We start from the raw sequence: 27,534 nt of genomic DNA on the forward strand, positions 1-27,534 counted from the left end.
ACGCCACCGGACATGAAAGGTCCGGATTTCTTAAATTTTTTCAAAATAAATTCCTGGGGATTTTCGCATGGGCGTTGTCGTGTATCCAGAGTCTTCGATGAGTCCCGTGGCTAGGTGGGCCAGTGTGAAGAGAAGTATCCAGACATGCATCCTTGCTCGTGTTATTGTTGTTCGTGTCAATCTGAAAATTCACTTATGTCTATTGTGTGGAGGTGAGTATACGGATGAGTGGTGGTGAGTGTTCTGCTGAGTTGATTTGAAGTGGAGGGTCTTTCGCGAAAAGCGCTGATTCGGGGAGTCAAGGGTGCGCGGCTTGTTCGTCGTGGTCGCGGTTTATTCAGCAATTGCCTGCCATACGGAGAAGTAGAAGAAAAAGTAAAAGAAGATTATCATGGCTGGTGATCGGGAGCAGAACGTTTGGGTTGCTTTGAAGGAGGGGCGTTGGAGATGGGTATTAATCCCTCGGCGTATCCGGGATGACATGATGGAGCTTCTTCATACGGTTATTTCTGGCTGCAAATAATACGTTTTTACAGAATATGTCATATTCTGGTCATTTGATATATATATATAGAATCATAAAATCCAAGTTAGATCTGCATTGAGGTTGAAATTATTCTCGAAGATTCGACAGCTCCTATATACACATTCTCGAACGTTTTAGAGCTTGGCACGACATTCCGGAGTTCATTCGCGAATATTCTGGAACGAAGACGAATATTCTCGAAATTATTCTCGAAGCCTCGACAGTTCCTATATACACATTCTCGAACGTTCTAGAGCTTAGGAACGATATTCTGGAGTTCATTCACGAATATTCTGGAAGGATTTAAAATCCTCGAAAGTTCTACAGCGCTACCATGACATTCTTGAATGCTCTAAAATACTCTCATGCATCCATTACGGTAATTATAACCAATGGCTGTACTTACGTGCAACTCATCCCGTATCCAGAGAGTATTTCAGACTCAACAATTCTAGATTTACGAAGTAACAACTTCTTTTTTCATGTTAACGAACAATGCAATGGTAAATATCATTTATGAGAGTCAGTATGTTGTCCGATAACAAATTCAGGCAAAATTTCTATAGAAATTGCTAGTAAATTCGAGAATCCAAGGGCAATGTCGGTGACCTACGCAGTTTATCCGAGGTCTGGAACGTTCCTGTTTTTATAATCTTGCGCCGATTTATAAGTCCAATTTATTTTCTTTACAAATCCCTTTTCTATATTCAAACGCTATTAACATATTTCAAATAAAATACTCCTGTTACTTATTTATTATACCTATATGAACTTTTCCGTATTAAATTCTTCCAGTCCATTCAGATACTAAAATCGTTCCAGAAATGTTCCACATTCAGAGATTACTTATATACGTAAACAATTCTTTCCAACGTACTTATTCAAATAAAATACTTAAGTAATTAATTAAATGAATATTATTTTAAACAACACTTATATTGTTTGAATATTCACAATGTAAAGAAATTCATAATAGACATGAATCTAGGCAATAAATACCGCAAATGTCTATGCAAAATAGGAATATCTCAAGATAATGAATTTCAGAGCATTGAGTTACATACATTTTGAAATATTAACAAAAGCAAATATGTCGCCGTATAGTCTACAACAAAACGTGAACTTTTTCCCCAAAATAGAACAACGTGAAATAATTTAGTTATATACCGAACGAGTAGACCACCAAATTACGTTGGCAATATTAATAAATATCATTATTGACAACGAAAATTTAAAGCGGGCATTTGCGTTAAAATTGCGCAGTTGGATATTGTAAGAGACAATTCGAGAACAGCCTGGTCGATGCGATCACGTAGCGTGAGGAGCATGCGCTCTAACAAGATTCCAGAAGTTTCGGGATCGGGAACGCGCCGGCTTGGGCGGACGGTATATAAGGAACGCGCGTGGGCACGAACGGCAGTTATTATAGAGAAACGAAACGAGAGATATTGGAATATAAACGAAGTCTACAGGACTTTTACCGAGCGAACGAACGAACAGAACAAAATGCCAGCCATCGGAATTGATTTGGGAACCACCTACTCCTGTGTTGGAGTCTGGCAACAAGGCAAGGTCGAGATCATCGCCAACGACCAGGGTAACCGAACGACACCTAGCTACGTCGCCTTCACGGACACGGAACGGCTGATCGGCGATGCGGCGAAGAACCAGGTGGCGATGAACCCGGCTAACACGGTGTTCGACGCCAAAAGGTTAATCGGCCGCAGGTACGACGACCCCAAGATCCAGAACGACCTCAAGCATTGGCCGTTCCGTGTGGTCAACGAGGGCGGCAAGCCGAAGATCCAGGTGGAGTTCAAGGACGAGACGAAGAGATTCAACCCCGAGGAGATCAGCTCGATGGTCTTGACGAAGATGAAGGAGACCGCGGAAGTTTACCTGGGCGAGAAGGTGCGGGATGCCGTCATTACGGTGCCCGCATACTTCAACGACTCGCAGCGTCAAGCCACCAAAGACGCAGGAGCGATCGCTGGTCTCAACGTCCTCAGGATCATCAACGAACCCACGGCCGCCGCTCTCGCCTACGGTCTGGACAAGAACTTGAAGGGCGAGAGAAACGTCCTGATCTTTGATCTAGGAGGCGGTACGTTCGACGTTTCCATCCTTACCATCGACGAGGGCTCGTTGTTCGAGGTGAAATCCACGGCGGGTGATACCCACCTGGGTGGCGAAGATTTTGACTCGAGATTGGTGGACCATCTTTGCAAGGAGTTTGAGAGGAAGTACAGAAAGAACCTGAAGAGCAATCCCAGGGCCCTGCGTCGCTTGAGAACCGCAGCGGAGAGAGCGAAGCGTACCCTGTCTTCCAGTACGGAGGCTACCATTGAGATCGACGCTTTGTTCGAGGGCATCGACTTCTACACCAAGATCTCCAGAGCACGCTTTGAGGAGCTGTGTTCTGACTTGTTCCGCTCCACCTTGGAACCAGTAGAGAAGGCCCTTGCTGACGCAAAACTGGATAAAAGATCCATCCATGACGTCGTTCTCGTCGGTGGCTCGACGCGCATACCCAAGATCCAGTCAATGCTGCAGAACTTCTTCTGTGGCAAGCAACTTAACCTTTCCATCAACCCTGACGAAGCGGTTGCGTACGGAGCAGCTGTTCAGGCTGCGATTCTTTCGGGCGAAGGGAACAAGAGCTCCGCTCTTCAGGATGTTCTGCTGGTGGACGTTGCTCCTCTCTCCCTTGGCATCGAAACTGCTGGTGGCGTTATGACCAACATCATCGAACGCAATGCACGTATCCCGTGCAAACAGTCGCAGACGTTCACCACTTACTCCGATAACCAACCTGGAGTTACCATTCAGGTGTACGAGGGAGAGAGAGCGATGACCAAGGATAACAACTTGCTGGGAAGATTCGAACTGAGTGGAATTGCTCCTGCACCACGTGGCATTCCCAAGATCGACGTCACCTTTGACATCGATGCCAATGGGATACTCCACGTAACGGCCAAGGACACTGCCAGTGGTCGAAGCAACGATGTCCGAATTACCAATGACAAGGGACGTCTTTCGAGAGAGGAAATCGATAGGATGTTGGCCGAGGCAGAGCGGTACAAAGATCAAGACCGAGAGCAGAGGGAGAAAGTGGATGCAAGGAACAAGATCGAAAGCTACGTCTTCTCGGTGAAGCAAGCCGTCCAGGACTGTGGATCCAAACTCATCCAATCCGACAAGGATAAGATAATGCAGCTCTGTGACGAAACCATCCGCTGGCTCGACAATAACACCTTAGCCGAGAAGGACGAGTACATGCACAAACTAGAAGAAATTCAACGGCAGTGTTCTCCCGTTATGGCCAAAATTCATCAAGGAGGACAACAGCAGGACTGCGGAGCACAATTCCGACAACAGGGAGCCAATGATAGCTACTCGGGTCCAACAGTTGAGGAGGTGGACTAAACATCATTAATTTCAATTGGAAACATTTGTTAGATATCTTGCCAAGACTGATCCATTTTCATTATTCATTTCCTTCCTAAATATGACATTCATAGTTATCTGAATTTAATTGATTAATTCCGGCAAACTTGATTTAAGATTACGAAGACTGACATTTCATTCTGTGAATGAGATCTATGTATTAAATATTATTGCAAGTTAATAATACAAATAAATTTTAATTTTTTTTAATAAATCTGTATAGTATTATTAGAACCTGTTTTAATATTCCTCTTTTTCCTGTAAACCCTCGGTCATTGAGTATGTGTTTTATCATGATTGATATTTCAGTGTTAAGTCGTGATCAGTTTTAAATTATTTGAAAATAACACCATATATGAAGGCTTGTACAGATTGATGTTTAACCCTTTGCGGTGCTATGTCGAGGCTGATTCGACATTTACAAGGCGATTCAGAATTTCGGACCGCAAAGGGTTAAAGAGATATTAAATTTACGTAATGAATTTCATGTTCACTGCACATAACATGTTAAATTTTGTGTGCCAAATTGTATAATTCATGAAATTATTCTAAAATAATGGAAGTGTTATATTCATTAGTTCGACAATAACACCTTAGCCGAGAAGAACGAGTATGTACATGCATAAACTAGAGGAAATTCAACAGCAGCGTTCTCCCATCATGGCCAAATTCAAGGACAACACACCAGGACTGCGGAGCTTAAATCCGACAAGGTGATGATGGCAATTATTCTGGTCCAACAGTAGAGGAAGTAGATTAAACGTTCCAAAAATGTCCAAAATTTTTTTTTAACACGATCTAAAGGACTGATGCTTTAATTGTAAGAACTTTGTTTTAGGATTTTAATTATAAATGTTAATATTTTAACATTCACTGAAATCTTGGAAGACTGATATTTTATGTTTGAATAGGTACTTTATTAAATTGTAAATTATGATCTAAGAGTAAATAAAAACATTTCATACATATATGTACATTTGCTTAATTATTGTGAAATACCTAATCTTAATTATCCTTTGCTTTTTGTCTGTAATGACAATCAAAAGCCAAAAAATATTAATTGCAGCCTCCAGAAGGATCATTTATATAGTCAAATATTTTGATATTTGATTCATATGTGGAGTATGCTTTTACGGAACCATGAGTAAAGTTTAATTACGACAAGAAGAGTTGGAGTGTAGATTATTAAATTAGTAAAAGATATTTCATCACAATTGAACCATTGTGGAAATCGAAATGCTAATATTTCAAATTTCTATGCATGGTGCACCATTTTTCTTTCTATCTTTGATGTTGACGTTTAGCCTATGTTCATGAACGCTGTAATTTTAGCGTAATTACAAAATATTTTGATCACTAACCACTTGAATCCATTCTGATCGTGCACATCTTTTTTAAAAATTAAGGAAACAAGCATTATTGAGTGATTTACTTTATATTCAAATATTGTTCATAAGATTAAAACTGAGTATTTAATCCTGATTTATTTATTTTATTTTTTTATTTTAAGTTAACGACGAAAGTATAGAACTTTGAAATATTCGAAATCAAATATTATGCTTTTCGTCAGCTTATTTTATATAATTAAATGAAAAGTATCTCGAACGACTGAGAACTATCTAGACTAAACGTTGTCATACGTTTAAATTCTTTTTATTTCCTACATCTTTGTTTAATCTAAGGTATTCTTCAGTGCGATTAATCGTACATTAGAATACTGAACACAAAAGTTGGGTATCGATACTTATTTTTAACCCTTTGCGGGCTACCGCCGCATATATGCGTCCGATGTTTGGTCCAATATTGCCTGCACGTATTCATGAATTTCGCCCGTATGTCAAAAGAGCTCCGCCCCCAAAGGGTTAACTTAGGATGAAATTACAGTAAAATCCCCAAATGTTAAGGAACCAACTAGAACGTTCTGCATCGGGAACATGGTTGATGAAGTTGGATGAAGTTGCTGCCCAGTGCTGCCCAGTATTTGGTCCACGCAAGCGCACCAAGCGGGCGAAAGATCTCGAACAGCTGAGAAGTCTCCAGATTGCAGCGTTCGTTGCGGTGGATATATTAAGCTCTTAATGCGAATGTGCCCTGAACTATGTAGAATGATCAGGATTCAAACGACGTTAAGAACATAGTCGAACTTTTATTCTCATTTTCCTCGAAACCTGGAGTATTAATTGCCAGCATTGTATGACGTAAATAAATAACACAAGAATAATAAAGAATATCAATGAAGAATATTATTCCTTCGCAAACATTACTTTACCTAGGCTCTATTTAAAGAGAACTGAAAATGTAATACAGCTATGCCGTTAAATTCTAAAAGTTAAATTGAATGCCATTACAAATAGAGTACACAAAAATAAAAATAATTTAAGTTTGGATAAAGAACATTATAATTATTTAAGATAATTGAAGATGCATGACAGAGATTGTACTTACAACTTTAATTAAATAAGTAAAAATCAAGTAAATTGATTTTAATATAAACGTAATTTTGACACGTAAAAAAAAACATTTTTTCTGGTCAGCTTTTTACCTGAATTTGTCAAATATTATACGTCGATATGCTTAGAATAATTAGGAAGTATTAGTATACTTCCTAATTATTAAGTAGTATTGGTATAAGTAATAGTATACTTGAATAGTTTCAATAGGTAATGGAATAGTTCAAGAAACACACCAGAGATGAGCCATATACTAAGCTAGAAACTTCTGAATTGCGGAGGACATGGTGGTCGATAATCGTATTTGGACACGCGCATTGGACTATTCCAGAACGATCTAGGCTCGAACAATCTCGAATACGTATAATAAACTAGTTTTTCATGAACATGACGAATCTTATATAAAAAATTGCTTTCACCTGCGACCTAGGATATTATTAAACTATATATTAATTATAACACGCACCTGCAAATATACCACATTTTTAAAAACATAATATTTTCCAATCTTTAAAATCTTTCATCAGGTAACATTATATTGATGGCTTGATCAATAATTTCTGAATAATAGGATATATTAGGGCCAAGCGTGTTGTATATTTATATACGTTACAAAAGAAATTTTGAATGGTGCACAATTACTTAATTAAAAAAGGAATACTCTAGACCGTTCCATGAAGAATATTTATTCTNTACTGTAAATATATTTTTGTACGATCTCATATTTTTAATTAAAAAAGGAATACTCTAGACCGTTCCATGAAGAATATTTATTCTAAATTGATTCATTAGAATACTAAAACGCGGATGGCTGCTAAACCACAAATCTTAATGTACTAGAAAAGTATATAGAAATAACTAATATAAAAGATATATTTTTCATATGTACACCATTACAATGTTAGCCAAATGCGAAATTTCTGGAATACACCCTTCTATACGAATCTAAAGGAAATTCACGGAAAAATAACCTATTGATAGAATGTGGCAAATTGAGCCTATCACACTTTCCTCAGAATTTTTGAAAATGGCGAAAGGAAAGCCAGAAATAACAATATAAATATAATTCTGAGCTTCAAAGAAATTTCAAGAGACCAACAGAGTAATCTAGCGGTAACACTCTAGAAGCTTCGCAAGCGTTCTCGAAGGTTGGGTTGCCTATAAAAGAACCAGCGATCGGTCAAAGCGGCAGTATTACACGAGCAACAGAGAGATAAACATTGAGGAGCATTCGAAGTCGAAGAGATAGTTTTGTGAAGGAGTTACAAGTACTCAAACAAGGAAAATGCCTGCTATTGGAATTGACTTGGGAACCACCTACTCCTGGTATAGTATTATTAGAACCTGTTTTAATATTCCTCTTTTTCCTGTAAACCCTCGGTCATTGAGTATGTGTTTTATCATGATTGATATTTCAGTGTTAAGTCGTGATCAGTTTTAAATTATTTGAAAATAACACCATATATGAAGGCTTGTACAGATTGATGTTTAACCCTTTGCGGTGCTATGTCGAGGCTGATTCGACATTTACAAGGCGATTCAGAATTTCGGACCGCAAAGGGTTAAAGAGATATTAAATTTACGTAATGAATTTCATGTTCACTGCACATAACATGTTAAATTTTGTGTGCCAAATTGTATAATTCATGAAATTATTCTAAAATAATGGAAGTGTTATATTCATTAGTTCGACAATAACACCTTAGCCGAGAAGAACGAGTATGTACATGCANGGATCCAAACTCATCCAATCCGACAAGGATAAGATAATGCAGCTCTGTGACGAAACCATCCGCTGGCTCGACAATAACACCTTAGCCGAGAAGGAGGAGTACATGCACAAACTAGAGGAGATTCAACGGCAGTGTTCTCCCATTATGGCCAAAATTCATCAAGGAGAACAACAGCAGGACTGTGGAGCGCAATTCCGACAACAGGGAGCCAGTAACAGCCACTCGGGCCCAACAGTTGAAGAAGTGGACTAAAAATATTTTGTAAATAATTTAAAAGAGGCTCTCTTTTCTGGTCCAGTATTCCTATGTTTTGTGAATAATTAATGTAATGTATATGAACAATATTTTTTTGTTACGGTCTCTTGTACCTGTTATCCTACTGTAAATATATTTTTGTACGATCTCATATTTTATAAATATATTTCTTTATTATAAACAAATGTGGTTTTTTTTATAGAATACTGTTGATTAGCCAACTTTTATAATCTAAATTACATCCAAGCACCTTTAATCGCTTGAATTTTCGACTATTTTCATTGAGAGAAAAAACGAGATGTTTTGGTACTCTGTTGAAGTTCTGTTCATATGGTGCGTTTGGTCTGATAACTTGAAAATAAGTATCGAAGTATTCTTACCTGTTGTAAAATGCGTTCCGTAATTGTTTTATACCAAGTACTACTCGTACCCTCTTTCAAGCTTCTTTTTGAGCGCTTTTAGGATAAAAGTGAGCGACGATTCCTTAACACTAGAACTACCGGCGGATTTTTTTTGTATAGAATGGGGCATTTGAAACCAGTCATTTTTACTGGTTTTGGTAGTTTTAGTGTTAAAAGTGTATAGGGGGACATTTATACCGCTTTTAGCTGTCAAAGTTGTGCATGAAAAATAAAGTGCATTAACATTTTTTCACAAAGCAAAAGTTCGTAAAGTGAATTCAGTGCATCAAATAAATACCAGGGTCTTTTGAAATCAAATTTATGCTATTCTTTGCTAACCAAGAAGTTAGGCTTTGGTTACGGTCTTATTCAGGTTCAGCAGACTGAACTTATGACATTTGAAAAACGCATACGCTGGGCAAGTAGAGCGCATGTGCGTACTAATACACAGGGGATGGACACTGCGTAGAATTTGGATCCCCAAATCAACTCGCGACCTATACATTGTCACGGAAATAGTAGCAGAAATGAGTAGCAGACTCTGTGAGTAGGAACGAAAATCCAATATGGTGGAACAGCGAAACAGCAATATATGAGGTTTGTCGCGTTGACCACCAGACTGCATTTTCTATATTGGACCCCATCGATGGTTTCCTCCTGGTCCGCACTGCCCTTTCCGGCCGCACAGCGTACTAGCGGCGGGAGCAGCGCGGAATTTATATCGCCCAAGGGGTAGAATGGATTTCCTAAAGAAAAAAAAATGTTTATAAACAAAAAAAATTAATGATAATAATTTACATATTATTGTGAAGTGTCCCTGACCCACTTAACGTAGTTTTTTTTAAATGAATATTCACAGAAATTCTTAAAGAATATATTAAAACATGTTTTATTAAAAGTTAACAAGTTTCTTAGCGATTCAATTGTTCTATCCACTGAAACGAAGTTAGGATATTATCATAGCTTAAAAAGAAAAATAGTTTATTAATATATATATACAGTAACATGCCATAGGAAAATTTACAACGCATCCACTTCCGGACATAGAAGCGGAATCATGATTTCATGTCTGTTATATATTTACGTTCTACACCTTTAGGAGATCCATTCTGCCCCTCAAGCGATTCTAATTCCGCGCTGCTCCCGCCGCTAGTACGCTGCGCGGCCGGAAAGGGCAGTGCGGACCAGAAGGAAACCATCGATAGAGTCCAGTGTACAAACACGTTTTATTTCACGATTGTCAATTGACTATCTAAAAGTACGAATAGATATTTTGATTTGCAGTATTACGTAGCTGGAGCTACTACATTGTAATTTTTCTTCTTAATTATTTGTATATGCTGTGAATGATTTGATTTTTTAGAGATATTTTAATATCAATTTGACTCTACTTACCAAATTCCGTTTCTGCATTGGAGTTGCGGCCTTTTCCGGTTTTCTGACGGCTGCGTGTTATTTGTGGAAAAATGGTGAGAATAATAATCGGATATTGGTTGGCAGATCTTCCCTAATAATTTAACCTACATGTGAACTATAATGTTATTGTATAAAAAAGACAAGGAAACTTGTTCATAGATGATAATATTTGTTACACAAGTAGGGTTATGACAGTTGTGTCGTGAGGTTATCCCGTTTGTTTTCCACGTATTTTAACCCTTATCACTCTAAGAATATTAGAAGAGTATAAGAAGTTGGCAGTATTACTGCCGATTGGAGTGATAAGGGTTAAAAAGATGTCTATTTTTGTTTAACGCTGTAATTGATGAAAAAGATTATTGTAAAAATGAGGACGGTTATAACGCCTGTGGTTCTTGCTAATTTAATGGCTTCTATTTGAATCCTATGTATGTTCAGAATTGAATACAGTAATATTTTAATTGGACGGGCCATAATTATAGAATTTCTTTGTTAATGCAAAATTAAAATGAGACGTTAGGCATGATCTATGTTAAATATAGACGTTTAGTAAATAGTACCCTAGTAAATTTTCATATTTTTGATCTACAATGGCTGGAAAAGATTATGGTATGACGTGAGGGTGTTCAATATTTATATCAATAAAAATCTTCAAATTTAATACATTTTTGTAGGGAGTTATGTGATACACAGTGAAAAATAGTTTCCAATGTAATGAATTATTCTATAGAACTTGTATAAATTTCTTTAAATTCATAGATGTGTAAATGTAAATTGAGGTTATAGGAGAAATATTTTGTATAGTACAATAAGAAGTAAACATAATTCATATTTTATAAAAATATTAAAACCATGTATTTTAATATTGCAATTTTTTTCCAGGCAAAACGTACCAAGAAGGTTGGAATCACTGGGAAATATGGTACCAGATATGGTGCTTCCCTTAGGAAAATGGTGAAAAAAATGGAAATTACCCAACATAGCAAATATACATGCACATTCTGTGGCAAGGTTGGTTTTTAATCAGAATATTTATCTGTAAAACAAAATTATATGAAGGCTGTATAAAGTATTATTTATTTGGTGTTTATGAATTGGAAATCTAAATAACACTTGATAACTAATGCATAAAACGAGAGTTTCACAATGCTATTGTTTAAAGTGTATATCTTCTATTGATTATTAGTTGCAGTATAATGTAATAATTAAACATTAATGCTTAACTGACATGGGATCCCATGGACCTTGCGATATATGTCATTCTTATGGCTCACGGTTTGACATTATTTAAGAGTTAAGAATATCTATATAAATATTTGTTATCAAATAAATTAATCCCTTTTTGTTTGGATTATTTAAATGATACAGATTTTTAGTATCAGAAGTTTGAAAATAATGAGTTGATTTCTTTTTCCACTTTGTATTTATGACAAGAAATGGCTTTCTAGGCTACATAATTTTGCTTTATTCCATGTTTTTATTAATTTATAAACTGATGATACAATTTTTTATTTCTAGGATGCAATGAAACGTAGCGTAGTTGGTATTTGGTCTTGCAAGCGGTGTAAAAGAACAGTTGCTGGTGGAGCTTGGGTGTATTCCACAACTGCTGCAGCTTCCGTCAGATCTGCTGTCCGTCGTTTACGAGAGGTTAAGGAACAATAAGTTAATTTAATAAAAAGTCTTCACTAAACTTGTGTTCTTTTTTTCCAAAAAACTTATATATCCTAATATTTTCCTCTTGTGTCATATTTACTTAACTTTTAAACCAGTGAATTTTGAATTGTGGAAAGGTACTTAATATAAGATTTTAACACTTAATAAAAATCAAAACGGTTGAGTTAAATTGAGATTCATCATGACGTAGACATTTGATTTAATACTCATTTAAAGTAGTGAATCTTTGTTAGTTGTCATGTACTACTTGTATTTTTGAAAAGAGTTTAAGACAAAAAATGTGTACCTCTTTAAAATCATTTCACGATAAAGACTTTAGTTTTGAATCAGCTAATAATAAGATTATGAATTCCATGAATTTAGTCTGTTTTGCAACAACTGAGAATTATTTGTAAGGGCAATACATAAAATTCAGGAACTACTTTTGACTTATAAAATTTCTGTATTTATTGTATATGTACATACATTAAAATGTTAAACATAATTCTTATGAAATGTCATTCCCTGATAAATAATGTTTAATACGATTATCACGTCGCGTGTATACGCTAATTGTAATTTTATTCAAACCAATCTGTCTTTAGAATTTGTTTTCACCGATAAAATGTGTTTTTATCACATGTTTTATGCATAATCAGGGCTGAACAAATAGTAGTTTGAATAAATCTCATAGTATTGTTGCTGGAAAATAAACTAATATATATATAATATTTATGAGTGTAGGTATTTTGATACTTGTATAAATAATGAAATAATTTTGTACCTAGTAAACTGAGATTGATCTGTATTTTGGAATGGAAGGAAGTTTTCACACGTTGAAAATGATGTCCGTGTGGTACCCTTATGTAAATTAGAATTAGTTGACATAATACTGCTCTATCGCATTACTCAATTGGTCTTCAGCATTGGGTCATTAACTGTGCAACCTTAGTATATAGCATATAAAATAATGTAAAAATATTTGTAATCAGAGCAATTGTGTATAATGCAAGCACTTCAACAGTAAATATTGCTATGGTGTATAAATTTGTTGAAATATTCACTTTCACCTTGTAATATTGTGATATACACATCTCAAATGGAAATCATTTCTTATGTCAACAATAAAACGTTGAATTTATTGCAATAAAAATCTGTTAACAATAGACTACTGACTTTTACATTTATTAATCTTATAATGAAATTGTTTCAAATTGTAGAAGTATTTTTATTAAAAACTTCTTTTGCTTTACATATTTGAAAGTGGATATTACTGTGAGGTTTAGATAAACGGAAATGTGTAAAATGATGAACTCTGAAAATTGGAAGATATGAAAAATGGCGCTTCCTTGGAGAAGTATCGCATTTATCAAGTGTAATTGTAGTCAATTTATAAATTACAAAATTGGTTGCATATGGAAACTATAAAGATAGTAAACTATAATATGTACTTATTTGGGCTTATGGAAGAAAATGTTAGTAATATTTATCTTTGATAACATTTGTTTACCATCTCAGACTGATAACATTATAGTTTTCAAATAAATCAATCGGTATTGCATATGATTCTGCTATTTCGCTAATAATGGCGAAAAATTAGGAGAATACAATAGCTACTATCAAGAAACATACGATTGTGACAAATTTAATTAAAAAAATCCTTGACCAATATCATTAATAACAAATTAATGTAATTGGTTTTGACATTGGTCGCACAATTGTGTTAATATTTAAATAATTCATAAGGTATACGCATTGTCGCAAAATGTTCTATTATTACTTTTTCGCTTATTGTACATCAGAAATGTATATTACCAATTGTACAATGCAATACAACATTTAATACTTTTGAATGCATGAAATATGCTTTCAAAAGCATAAAATATAAACAGGTATTGCAGAACCAATTAACAATCATACTTAAATCGAATCTCTTAAGATAATCTTGGCTAACAGCAAAATCTATCATCGTTTTATAACTGTTAATGTGCTAGCAATAAAACTCTTATTCAGAACATTATAGTACATCATTATATATAGAAAGCTTCACGAACAAATCATAGTAGTTACTTTGAAGTACTTAAATCTTAGCAATTTTCATTGTACAAAAAAGTTGTACAAACTCGAGGTTTACATAAGGTCAAGAATGTTTCGTTCAGTAGTTGCATATTTCTGCAAGAGATATACCTGACACGGGACATTTCAAGTAATTACTTGATCTTGTAAAATACTTCTTTTCTACTTAGAAATAGAATTCAGTACAAGGGCTGTACAAATATAAATACTGCAGTCTCAAAAAAATTAATTAAACATATTGAAGCAGTAAACAGTTGCACCATCACCATAAGTACCATTAGAATTTTTATCGAATCACATAATTATTGAATAATTAGACACTTTGTCTAACTCTGATATCGGATTATAGTCGCGATAAAGAGCGATATTCTAAAGTGGACGCAATTAAAACTGTACAAAATCAGTCCACTGATTATTATTGTTATTGTTAAGCGTGACAGATGTCTATAGGATGACAACTTTTACGTGAGCGTGAGAAATACGTTATAGTTTTAACTATAACAACCTGTCAAAAGGGATGGGCTCCAGAATTATCAAATTCTAGGATTTGTATATACCCGTGTTATCAGTAATAGTCGAATTCACTATCAATTGTTAACAAATTTATATTTATTATAAAATAAATTAAATTTAAGGCAAATTAAAAAAAATATTCGTACCACCTTTAAAGTAATACGTTCTTAGAATCTCTGTTTTTATGTAAAATTAAATTTATGAAACGCAAGATAACAGATTTACGATTGCACGAGTCATGTGCTCAACTTTGTAAAACTACATCTGTGAATTCATATACATGTACTAATTATATCTCGCGCGCGCGCGTGTGGTGTTCACGGAGAGATGATTTACTAAAAATTAAAATAGTAGATCCAGCAAGGAACTATAGAGATTGAGTTAACGATACAAAAGGACCCAGTGCTCTTCCCTATGATTAAGTACCTGTACACATACAAGTTATATTATTCTGACGAGTACTGACACGTTATCATCACGTACACTCTACAGCTAATGTACAGCTGCGACATTTACGCGTTCATCTGGTCCATGTTAACTAAAACCGACTTTAATAGTCGATCATTACCATTGCACTCATCCCAACAACCAAATATTTCAATTAACACTCTCACTACAACAATAATTCACTTATAACAGCGGTCTGATATGCATCATCTGTCCAATAATAATTATTTTCATTAACCAGTATTTTGAGTATTACGGAGACGTCATTTTTTGCACGAAGACGTCCTTCATATTCATGATACCATTGTGTGCAATTATTAATGCATAATTGAAAGTAGCAGTAAATCCTCGATCCTGCTATCAACGTTAGACAAGTCTTGGAAGAATCAATAAAGTTAAATAGACTCTCAGTCTGGTCATCCAAGCGAGGAAAAAGTCAGTTTAATCAAGCTCGCCTATAATGCAATTGGCGCATATACGAGTTCACTCTATTCTACCAGTCTGTAATCTTCTTGGAGACCATAACTGGTTAATTTTTGTTAAATCTTGAATGTGAGAAAAGCTCTTTGAGAGCCAGTCCTTGGAATTCAATTTATTAAATACATTAACAAGTATTGCGTGCAGTTTTACCGATCACAGCTGCCTAGTATTAGCTAGCTTGCCATCTGAATTTACTTTGCATTATCCATTTTTGACCAAGATTATGTTTGTCGCAAGGCGCTAAAACGGGCTGCGACGCATCTCCTGGGCGAGGCTTCGATAAGCAATGACCAGTATTTGTATGTCTGATCATTTTACTCTGTAAAAGAAATAAAATGTAACAAATAAGTGAAACAATTAAAATATTTAGGACTCTATTATAATTATTATTGTTGTTGTTGTTGTTGTTGTTATGAGAACTTACATCTTCATCATAAACCCAAGCTTGATTTCCGCCCATTCCATGACATCGTACGATTTTAACTGGGCCTTGAGGATTGGCAGCATCGAGACACATGTCATCGGACATGATTTGTTGCCTCTTGGTATAAGCGAAAACCTGGGAATTTAATAATAAAGTAAGTGCTAGTAATTTTAGTATGTACATATTTAATAAGCTTTGATAACATTCAAAATAGAAAGTTGTGGTTCCAATTACTTACTTGATTACCACCGAGTCCATGACAGTAACTAATTCCGACGTTCTCACCTGTTCTTCTTCCCATAGTATCTAAGCAATTACGTGTCTCCACGTTTTTCACGTCTCCGAGATAGTAGTAATCAAGAGGCATGGGAGATTCTGGGTAGATATTCTCCAAATACCATCTGAAGCTTTTACATTTCAGTTTCTCTCGCAGTTTTACTCGTTCTGAAACGTCACCAACAGACACGCTTCTAGCACCTACAACAATAAACATTTTTCGATTTATCAATTAGAATTTAGCCATATACATAAAAAATCATGTAACAAAGAAAAGATTCGCATTGTCTTTTCATGCGACTCGTAATACATACAAATTTTGCAAATTTGATTATTTGGATTGATTACATATTCCACTAACCAGTATTATTTTTTTAAAAACTTAATTACACAATGAAAATAGTAAAAATGTGCGATTGCATAAGAACAATTTTCTCAAAATTGAAATGTTTATCAGAATATGTCGGGTATAGTTACAAGAAAAAATCAAATTTACAAAATTGTTTCATATTTTAATGTTTAAATTGCTGTGTGTATGTGGTGCATTGGCGGGAAAAGGAAATGTGTTGAAAAGACGTGCTGAAATAATAAAAATACACTGTTAATTGTGAAACAGCACCAATGTGTACGATCTCCTGCAAGTGCCTCCTGAATAGTACCTGGACGGGTGCTTAAAAAATAAGAAGTATATGCTGCAAATGAAATGCTAAAAATTCATCCCGCGGAGTTGGACAAATTCATGCAAAAAAGTCCACAAATATCTTAATTATCCCCAAAATATAGTCAATGTTCGGTTAATACAATATTACTCTCCCACTATATGCGTCTTCCGAGACCTTCATACGTCTCACGGTGCATTTGCATGTAAAGTTCTCGCGTAATAAATGATCAATAAAGTTGGAGAGAAATTATAACCAGTCATGAAATGTAAATCCATATTACGTTATATGTCTGATCACATACAGATAATGATTTATACATATTATAACACGATCAAACATTATGCAAATACATTTTTGTAGTACGTGTATAATTGCGTTAAATAGATTCTGATAATTCAAGAGAATGAACAGAATCGGTAGTAATTCGAATGTTTCGAATGATTAATGGGTATTTGAGAAAAGCAGTTGCAGCCCAAACCATAAACTGACAATGAAAAATATGAACAACCGGCAGTTGAACATGCTGACAGTTCAGTAAAGACATGCTAGAGCAAGGCAGCGATCATCGCAGAGACAGGCCCGACGATAGCGACGTTAGTGCTACCTGGGTTAATGTTGTAATAGAAGTACTTCCACTGGTCCAACCAGACCTCTGCAAGTCGCGCATTGTTGTGATTCACTATCTTGCTGGTGCCACCAGGAAATGTATATGGAGTCGACTTACGGAATACATGTCCGACGTGCGAGCACGTGGCAATCTCCAATGTCCCACCACACATCCATATCTAACCAACTCAGTTTTGTTAGTAAGTTAGCAATTAAACGGGTAAAACTGATTCAAAGAATGTTATTTAAACTACAACGATATTAAGTATTGGCAGCCCGCATCTGGATTCTTCTTCAGCACCTAGAATAACTAGTTGGTCCAGTAAACATTTTCATAAGTTCATATATTTTGTTAGTCGGTCGAATGGATGAGTGGTTAAGACAGCAAGAGACATTCTAATCGAGGGCGCTTTAATATTCACCTAAAATATAAACCATTCACGGAAACCATCAATTGATACTATCAGTGTTTATTGGACGACCTAATTGGAGATGTTATGTTTTATGGATCATATGGTTCACATCGATTAGTTTAGATTGTATTTAAACGTGATTAATGACAATACAGTAATAACATATTAGCATTAGCACAAGGTTTAAAAATAGAGAAAATTAAAATCACGTTAATATTTCATTAGATAACAAATCGTATAATGTAAGAGTAGTTCTCTGCGATGACGTAATTACTGTATGTGAACGATTATTCAGATTGTGAAAGCAATTAAAAATGTTGATAATGTGCAAAGACAACTTGAATCTGTTTGAAAGCTTTAAGTGAAATGTGACTCTTGCTAAGCAAAACACATACGAAATTGAGCTTTACACGTCTGTCTCAATGCATAATTACACACTTATTCTGAAGATCAGTCTATCAAAATTTAATATCAAAATTACGTCAATGCAAAATACATTGAAATACCGTGCAGGTATATGAACACGTATTAGAAAGGTAATAACAATTAAATTTTTAAATATCCTACATTTAACAATTATGGAGAACAATTTAGCTTTCAGTCAGATACCCGTTAAATACTGAATTTCTGATAATAAAATTCTATCCGTAAAATTGTGTTTTTCTTTTTCTTTTTTTTTCGTAATGTTTCGTCATTCCACCGAGTAGTACAATTATAGAAAAAATAACGATAAGTGAATGTGTTGTTCAATAACACGTGTTAGTTTGAGGTTACGTTTCTAATATGCATATTGTCTTCATTAAATAAAATAATATCTTCTGTTCTATTTGGTAGGGGACAGAAAGAATTTGTGTGGGAAATGTGTCAAGACATTGTTAACATAGTAAATGGCGCGATAGAAACTATAATCTTCTAACCTGGATTCATGGCATAGTAAAAGTCTCTCCACTCATCCATCCAGACCTCGGCCACCCTGGCCGCATTATGAAGAACGATCTTGCTGACACCGCCAGGGAATGTGTAAGGGCTCTTGTCGCGGAACACGTGCCCTACGTGCGAACACGGGCTGATTTCTAAAATTCCACCGCACTGCCATACCTACAAGTAACTTGAAATTTTATAAGGAGTTCTGTAACATTATTTTTCCCACAGCTAATAAGCACGGTCCATAAATCAAGGGAATAATATATACATATATCTGCAAATGTTTTATATCCTCCAGGACTCGGGTACAGGTAAATAACACAGCTGTAAACCTATTTCAAGTTACTTATTTTCATATGGGAATCGTAACGATTATCCTGAAACTACTTGTTAAAAGAATTTTATATCGTACATATATTTCACTCTCAATGTGCATAAATCCAGCCTATAGTAATGTTTAAAAATAAGACAGGGAAATCAATTCATTACATTAAAAATTTAATAACCCTGCGATTGTATCGATATATGGTAATCAGTAAAAAAAGTTAAAAGGAAATGAAGTCAATTATTTAAAATCACTGTCTTATTTATTGTCTTTCTCAAAGGAAAAAATAACTTACCCGAAAACTCATTTCTAGATTTTCTCCACCCCAAATATCCATACCCTCATCGTAAGCACCTAGTTCATAAAAGTATTCTTTGTCGATAGAGAAAAGCCCTCCTGCCATAGTTGGCGTTCGAAGGGGTGCTGTTCTGTCTCCATTGCGTCTATCCATTTCTCTTTGGGCCACTCTGTACCTATAATTATGAATAAATTTATATTCAATATGATTCTCATACCATATCGATAATAAAATTGTCTTCATTAATACTGCAGTTTACCATCTAAAGTTAAGTTTCCAATTAAAACCTCCCCAAGTCATGTCACTAGCAGTGATGTATTCGAATGTATCATCACTAATTACATCAATGATTGGACAAACAACAGTCTTTCTATCGTCTGCAATTCTAGAAAGAAGTGGTTCTAACCAGCCCTCGGTACACTCACAGTGTGCATCCAGGAATGTAATAACTTGTCCTTTTACATGTTTTGCTCCTAAAAGCCGTGCTCTTATTAAACCTGATCTCTTTTCTGTTCGAAATACATAAGTTGATACAGGCAAGGTCTTTACATAGTCTTCAAGATCCTGCTTCAAGTGTTCTGAAAAAATATGATTTAGAATTCTTTGCATCGTCGTACATACAGCATATGACATGTAACTAGTAAACTCTTACCTCGTTCGCTAGCATCATCCACAAGAATGATTTCTTTTAATAAAGATCTAGGAGAACGATTAATTACAGACCAAACTGTACGGAGCAACGTACTCCAGGCTTCATTGTGGAACACGATAACGATACTAGTATTTGGAAGATATTTATTATATTTTTTAGTTTTACAACCTTCCAACCGAACATCCTTCAATGATCTATTTAATGAGATCATATCGCTGGCCATTAAATTGAACTGATTAAGTTTAAAAAGTTCTTGTTGTTTTGCTTCTAATTCAGCTGCAATGTGGACAGCACTGCCCATTTCACCTGGACTACCTCTACTTTCTCTGATTACTTTGGCTGGCCTCCATAAATGCAACTCTGATTGCTTATATCGTCTTTTACTTTCTTCCGTCGATTCTTTGACTTCCCTCTTAAGGACTGCCGCATGAGGTTGACTTTCCTCCGTGCCTATTGGTTGTTTGTTATCGGGACAACCCCATCCTGTCCCTCCGATGCAATCCGAATAAAACATAAGTACCATGACATCTACCAAAAACCATACTAGTGATGTCAACAAAATCACTTGACACGTGTGTATACGAATCTTGGAGCGAAACATATTTCCAGTCTAGTTGGGTATTCGGTCCTGAAAATAATCCTGAGATCATCACCCAGTCTTCAGAGATCAATCGTTGATGAGGCAATGAAGAACCATCAATTATCGAGTGTCCATTAACAGCCCACCGTTTATCAACGTCAATTGCATTACAGGTTCACAAACTTCAATAAGTACCCTGAAACACATATAATTCAAAATTAATCCTTGATTATTCATCAAATGTACAGGTTAATTAACGAGAGAATTACAAACTTTTAAAATTAAGCTAAAATAACTTTTAATGTGTAATTCTTTGAGATATCAGTTGCAGCAATTTACCTCAACATAGAAACAAAACAATCTCTTATCAATTATAACCAAACAACTTTAAACTTTATCAACGATTCTTTTTCCCTGAAGTCAGTTGCAAAGAGGTCATGTTCCAATTCTGAAAATTGCAATCCCAGATTGGAATATTAACGCGAACTGCATCATTGAATTTTTCTGTCAAAAGGTCGAGAACCGATTTAAATTTTATAAAGAAAGCGCCAATGACAATGAGAACGAGCGCGCCTTCGTTTAACTGGTATTGCGTCATTGGAATTGGTTGTAATCAAATGTAAGAACTCTTAAACTATAGTCATTCTCCCTCCCTGCGTAGCAGCCGGTGTGGAAAGAAAATAAACGTACCTGGAAACAAGAGGATACGCGTATGCAAATTGCGTTTCGATATTCTTACGCTCCTCGGAAGTGTCAAGATAGATCCGGTTACATTCACCTTGCAGCTAACCACCGATCCGATATGCGGACCAATCATTAAGCGAAACCGATCGTTAACCGTAAACTTTGGAGATAACCGCTACGTGGTTGCCGCGTCACGGTACGCCACGAGCAGAACCGAATCAAAGCTGAACCGCGCGCGTCTCATGGCAGCTCATGTTGCGCTCGTTCGATCAATCGAAATCGACTGAACCACTTCATTCGATGCCTGTCGGTAATGCAGAGTCGTGCAGTTGCGACTAGCCCACGCGGAAAATATGGAATCGCGTATGCGTAAGTTGGAATTCGCTTCCAATGTCATCCATTTCGAGTACACTTTAAATCCTGTTCCATTGTTTCCTCCCGCTGTATTTGACGCAAGCAAATCTTGGAATCGTACTGCACCGAGCTGATAATCAAATTCTTCCGGCATTTAACCTGAAGATGGTAATACTTTTTCTTCGATTCTTATATGTATATAACGAAGATTTGCGAACTTTCACATTCATTTTTGGACATTAATTAAAGGATTTTACAGAAGAGAGAGAGTTACGTAACTTAATTTCAACCCTTCAACGGAATGAATCATAATATAAATGTATATAAAAAAATATAAATATCTCTCTTCAAGAACCAATTCACGTTTCTTTTTCTTTCTAAATATTATTAATCACACTATCTATATGAGGATATGGTAAAATGTTACATTGCACATGCAAAATGCAGATTTATGACGGCATTGAGTTAAAATAATCAACTTTTCGTTTAAGGATTAAAAATGCATACATAAGGGATATACTTGCGTTCAGTAATGTATTACGGTTTTGGAGGTACTTTTTATAAATCAAATATTTTCCTAAAATGACCGAAGTTGATAAAAGTAGCATACATTGGACTTTGCTTAATTTAATTTACTCGCTGTCGACATTTTCATTTTTATCAGTCTGAAACTTATTTTGTCAATTTTTAAAGTAATTGTTCAGAAGTTTAAAGTAGACAGTTTTTGGAATGGTATTGATATACACGTTACAGATTATACGAAATTTTCACGCGTCGTTGGCGAATGATTTCTTCAATAACACCTTTCGCTAAAATGACAGAACCCGTTTCAACTTGGGTATTTTTCAATTCAGTACTATTAAAAATCTGAGCGAATGCATCAATTTTCTTATCTGTCTTAGGTATAATAGAATGACATTATGATGGAGCAAGGATCATATAAAGAATGCTCCATGATTGGATTACTCACTTGTCCATGAAACAAAGCAGACAATTTATAATTTCACGCGGTATAAAGCTATCGTTTGTTTGCTATAATGGCGCAGGTTGTGTTTCGGTGAATTTTCAGTTACGTATTTACAACAAGATCGCAAATTACATACCTACGGATTAATTACCAACGTTTCTGTTAACATCAATAATTCGCTCGTATCGCCGGTGATACTGAACGATCGATTTATTGATGCCACGGTTCTATCGCAATGGATAGGAATTATGGATTATGGACAATATTGACAATGCCTACAAACGTGAATTGAAACTCGAAATTGGACGATTAATCACCCGAGGGGAATTTATAAGCGTAAATCCGAATCTGATGTCAGAGGACGTTGGATGTGTGGATGACGTTGCAATATAGGTAACTGCGTGTTCAATAATGCCAGGTCAAATTATATTTTAGAAAAACAAAAACCCCTATGATCACGGCCATGCGGAAAAACAACATTATGGTAGCTTGCTTCTAAATAGGAACAAAACATCGCGTTAATCATTATAGAACTATATATTTTTGAATCTCAGCAAGGGATAATAGAAACGTGTTTTTTATTACTTTTATTGACATACTCAAATTTTTTGGAGTTACGTTAAAACAAGACCCTCGTTGATTTAATGCAGGGAAATAATGCCCCCCGTGCATTTTGATGACTTTCATTCCTCATAAAGAAAGTTGTCCCCTTTTCAATTAAATAAAATTCGGTGTCTGAAAATGGTAATAGAGCATATTCGATGACAATTTCGATTTAATTACCAGATATGAAAAGAGCAAATATTTTGAAAACAAAATTTTAATTAAGCGTTTGAAATATTATGTTCTGTAATAATTTCAGCCTTTTTCAAACAACTATTCTTTTATGTCCCAATAAACACACTTTCACCCTTGAAACGTATTATTTACGCATTTTACCTCATTTAGAGATAAACAGAAAAGAAGGGAGTCAGATTCACTTTAATCACCAAGTAAAACAAGTTTAAAGCATTAATTTCGGGCAATAAATCTGTTTTTAAAGGTTCTCCAAGTTTCTTTTTTCCATTTCAGAGTTCTATCCTTGACATGTATTACTCGGTGTCTCTTATTCAATGATCAAGCACTACGTTTCCAGTGTAAAGGTGTCTAGTATTTTATGGCTCGTCTCCTTGTCGGGAAAGAAGTGAAAGGAATTTGACGTAGCATCATTAGCAATATTTAGAGATCAACGGCTGTATATTTTCTTCTTGCGCTTGTTATGATCTCGCTACGAGGAAAGTTTATATAATTCGGAGATAAACCGGCTCTTGTGTGGAACGACATTCGAAGAATAACGCGGTGAGCTACGTACGCGCACGTACGACATAACCTCTGTGGGGTTTTCTCAGCATTAGCGAACACATTACGCGTTTAAACGATTAGCCCGAAGCTGTAAAAGTAACGGATATCGGCGACGCGACAGTACGTTCGAGAACGTTTCTTCGTTCCTTTGGTGGAACATACCTTTACGTATGATCATACAACTTGATGTGCTTCGTACATTCACCATCTTGAGTTCTATTATTCATGCAAAATGATCACGAATTATATATTTCTTCGAGGAAAAAAAAAAATCCAAAATGAATGCGTTTAGAAGATTGTTCCGAATTTCTGCAATTGATTTGATTTAATTTCTGCAGAACTTTGGAATTAATTCTGTTAGCTATTTAAAAATGGAGATAGAATACTTAGAAATTTTACAGTAGAGCGCGTTCAACCAATGAAGTTTTTTCATGCCTTCTATAATTTATTGTAGTTTCGAAACTCATTCATGTATTTCAAACTGAGAATCGAAAGTATTGTTATGGGATTTGCATTTGTATAGTATTTTTTTTCTTAAGCCGCGTCATTTTATTTATTACGTTTCCAGTTATTAACGGTACATATGTACCGTAGTGACACCTACGTATTATAATGATTTTTTTCTGTTAATTGCATGATAGGTTATAAAGTCAAGATGATTTACTCACTTTTTTGTTGGAACAGTTGTCCCTTCTTAGAGGTATTCAGAGTTGGGTATGACTTGTACTGAATTTAAAAGTGTGCAGTAAATCTCTAATTTAGGTGCGTATAGCTGGCACCCCCATCTATACAAAATTCAAATTTCTATATCTTAACGTTTTGTGCTCCTTATGTGCTAATTATGTGCTACATTTGCAAATTTTGTGCTAGCTCAGTTTTTGGTAAAAAATTGACTTTTTCTGTGGGGGTGCTAGGTACTCAAAAAGCTACCACCACTGCCCTAAAAAAAGTGTTTAAATAATCAAAAATGGGGGAAAACTTATCAGCAAATTATGTGCTTTCTGAAAATCATATTCATAAATTAAAATTTCCACCCTTAAGTCGGAAAACCCACCCCCATTAAAAAAATCCACAAGAGGTAACTATCCGATTGCGAAGAGAAAATTGAAACTATTTACGCTTAAATAACTCCTAGAATTATGTACTATCCGAATACAATAGCGCCGAATTTTGTGCTCAACCCCCAAGGTTCCAAACCCACCCCCATCAAAAATACTACAAGAGATAACTATCTGATCGCGAAGAGAAAATTGAAACTCTTTATGCTTAGATTACTCTATGAATTATGTGTTCTCTCGATACCATAGCGAAGAATTTTGTGCTCCACCCCCAAGGTTCCAAACCCACCCCCATCAAAAATACTACAAGAGGTAACTATCCGATAGCGTGGACGAAATTGAAACTCTTTATGCTTAAACTACTCTCGGAATTATGTGCTTTCCGAATACCATAGCGCCTAGTTTTGTGGTGCACCCCCTGGTCCCAAAACCCACCCTGATTAAAATCATATGTTTACTTCTTTTTATGTTTTAATCTATGCTTCAAATCTGACATATGAACACTTTATTGACCGGCGACTTTGCAAGTAAATGGCGATCACGGATATCGCAAAACCGATTAATAGGCCCCCGGTCGGTAAAGTGTTAAAATGAAATGTCCATTAAATGCGTGATAAGGCAAGAGCATAATATATACCTTCTGAGATGAAAGATACCGGTAGCGCAAATGTTTTCAACATATACAAGTAATGAAGCGAGAAAGCATCGCGGAGGACTATAGAATTATTATAGGATTACATAATATATAGTATACTACAATAGACACTTAAAGTAGGTCGTAGAAATCAGGTAATGTTCGCAAAAATAACAACATTACGTTGGGAAAAAAGATTAGTTGAGTAAAATAAATATATATTGTTACCTGAATTATAAATTAATGCAAGAAATAATCGTTTTTTAGAGGAAAAATTGATGTAGTTGATTTAAATGAGTGACATTCCTTTCTCTGCGAAACAACAACAATTGTTCAATTCCGACAAGATCATATTAGATTTCCACGAGCGAAGCAGAGCAAACCTCCTCACAACAAGCGTCGAGCCTAAGTCTTTGCAAGTTTTCGCATTGTATTAGGAACTGACGATGCTAGATCGGAGAGGGTTGGCAAACCAGCCCCCCATAAGAGCGCATTTGTTCAATTTGCGAGGTGAACGAACCTTATACGCAAACTCTTTTAAGGTAATTCTCGTTTTACCCGTCGCTGCTGATCCGAATTAACCCCACGCAAATTTTGTCTGACGAGACTGTAATAATGAATTCTAACGGTAACTTTTACGGAATGGCGGAGTGAATTCTAACAAGGTCCCGTGAGAAATCGATCGTCGCTAAAAGTTCAATTTGAAGGCACGGCACATCGGTTCCGTTACGAGTATGTGCACTTTCCACATCAGAATTTGTTTCAAGCTCCACTCTACGTATTTCGTGTTGTAAAGGAAAAATCAACCATACGATGTCGCAGCTGTTAAGGACTATACTTAAATAGCCGCAACATTTTGTCAGATATATCGAAGTTTCCGTCGGAGATACTGTACCAGTAATATTAATAATTATTCCCACGTTAATGTAATTAATAACGTTGTACTACTTTTCTGCTCACTTACTCCGAGTCATCGTTATTAAGACGTCCTTGAACGGACGGACTCGTGATAATGGCAAACTATTATGATAGCGCCGTGCGGTTTGCGGTCGATATCAATTAAGATATGCCACTTGGCAAGATCGTCGTCGTTTCGTTCCGGATGCTCAGGATAAATAGAGCCGAGCTCCTGAGACCGTTGCGGAAACCGTTTTTGTTGAATCGTTGATATATAGTTATCGCACATACATGCAAGCTACCCAGTTATTGGCCAATCCGCGATTCATCGCTAGTTACGTTGATGGTCCTTTGTTACGATCTTATCACTAAACTACTAGAACCGACTTGTTCGTGCTACATCGGTACCGTATTTGCAACGTATCGATGCTTTGTTTCCGATTAATCGTGGCGCTTATTTTTTGTTTGAACGATATCGATCCCACTTCCTCGTCAAGCAGTGTTAACTGAGATGCAGGTTGCCAACTGGTTACCGATTCGTCAGTAATGTGTATCACGCAAGTGTTATCGATCCGATACCTCTTCCTTTTTGTCATTAGCCGGCACCATCAACTATGTCGATGATACATTACCGATACATTAGCACCACTTCGCTATTTCACTTCGGATGGACGTTCTCGGTTTACGGTCGACCAACTATTTTGGAACTTCCACATCTACCAGAGGTGCGTTAAACGTTCTAACAGCGCAGTGAACCATTTCTCGCGATGCAAGGACGGAGACCCGTTCGCTCGTTTCAAGACTTGGCATGCGTGCCAGTAAATACTGGTTGCCGTTCATTAGCATTCGTTCATACGACACACGGATAGCACGAGACGATCGCGGCAACCAAATGCCCTCGGTGTGCGTTACCTTTGATTACGTTTCGCATGAATGAAGCATCGCGACGGATGTTGGAAGCCAACATCGAAATTCACGTGACTAAAGCATCTAAATGATATACCATGTAAACTAGACTCTAATTGTACTTTCAATCCTT

The 27,534-nt window shown here is 35.8% G+C and overlaps 3 protein-coding genes across 6 annotated transcripts; 2 read left to right on the forward strand and 1 right to left on the reverse strand.

Moving 5' to 3' along the window:
- The first annotated feature begins 1,933 nt into the window (after window positions 1-1,933).
- On the forward strand, window positions 1,934-8,500 carry LOC105698892 (major heat shock 70 kDa protein Ba). 2 transcript variants are annotated; one of them, XM_023432967.1, is made up of 2 exons: window positions 1,934-3,733; window positions 8,190-8,500. In XM_023432967.1, exons 1-2 carry the CDS (start codon window positions 2,033-2,035, stop codon window positions 8,406-8,408), a joined length of 1,920 nt encoding a protein of 639 aa, XP_023288735.1. In that variant the 5' UTR covers window positions 1,934-2,032; the 3' UTR covers window positions 8,409-8,500. The 2 variants fall into 2 exon arrangements, with proteins under 2 accessions (XP_023288735.1, XP_012278936.1); XM_012423513.2 differs by lacking the exon at window positions 8,190-8,500 and having other exon boundaries at window positions 1,934-4,187.
- Window positions 8,501-10,173: 1,673 nt separating this feature from the next.
- Window positions 10,174-11,921, forward strand: LOC105698894 (60S ribosomal protein L37a). The gene is made up of 3 exons (XM_012423517.2): window positions 10,174-10,281; window positions 11,111-11,239; window positions 11,747-11,921. Exons 1-3 carry the CDS (start codon window positions 10,279-10,281, stop codon window positions 11,891-11,893), a joined length of 279 nt encoding a protein of 92 aa, XP_012278940.1. The 5' UTR covers window positions 10,174-10,278; the 3' UTR covers window positions 11,894-11,921.
- A 406-nt stretch (window positions 11,922-12,327) lies between these two features.
- LOC105698893 (polypeptide N-acetylgalactosaminyltransferase 5) lies at window positions 12,328-21,428 on the reverse strand. 3 transcript variants are annotated; one of them, XM_012423516.2, is made up of 8 exons: window positions 21,251-21,428; window positions 19,981-20,756; window positions 19,588-19,906; window positions 19,326-19,503; window positions 18,699-18,879; window positions 16,063-16,301; window positions 15,825-15,959; window positions 15,570-15,719 (listed from the first exon to the last, which is right to left on the reverse strand). In XM_012423516.2, the coding sequence occupies exons 2-8, from the start codon at window positions 20,579-20,581 to the stop codon at window positions 15,570-15,572; spliced, it is 1,803 nt and encodes a 600-aa protein (XP_012278939.1). In that variant the 5' UTR covers window positions 20,582-20,756; window positions 21,251-21,428. The 3 variants fall into 3 exon arrangements, with proteins under 3 accessions (XP_023288737.1, XP_023288736.1, XP_012278939.1); XM_023432969.1 differs by lacking the exons at window positions 18,699-18,879; window positions 21,251-21,428 and adding an exon at window positions 17,367-17,547 and having other exon boundaries at window positions 12,328-15,719; window positions 19,981-20,881; XM_023432968.1 differs by lacking the exon at window positions 21,251-21,428 and having other exon boundaries at window positions 12,328-15,719; window positions 19,981-20,581.
- Between the last annotated feature and the right edge of the window lie 6,106 nt (window positions 21,429-27,534).

The sequence above is a fragment of the Orussus abietinus genome, unplaced genomic scaffold, assembly GCF_000612105.2.
Source record: "Orussus abietinus isolate OABI.00-Male unplaced genomic scaffold, Oabi_2.0 scaffold512, whole genome shotgun sequence".
In the NCBI taxonomy this organism is placed as follows: Eukaryota; Metazoa; Arthropoda; class Insecta; order Hymenoptera; family Orussidae; genus Orussus; species Orussus abietinus.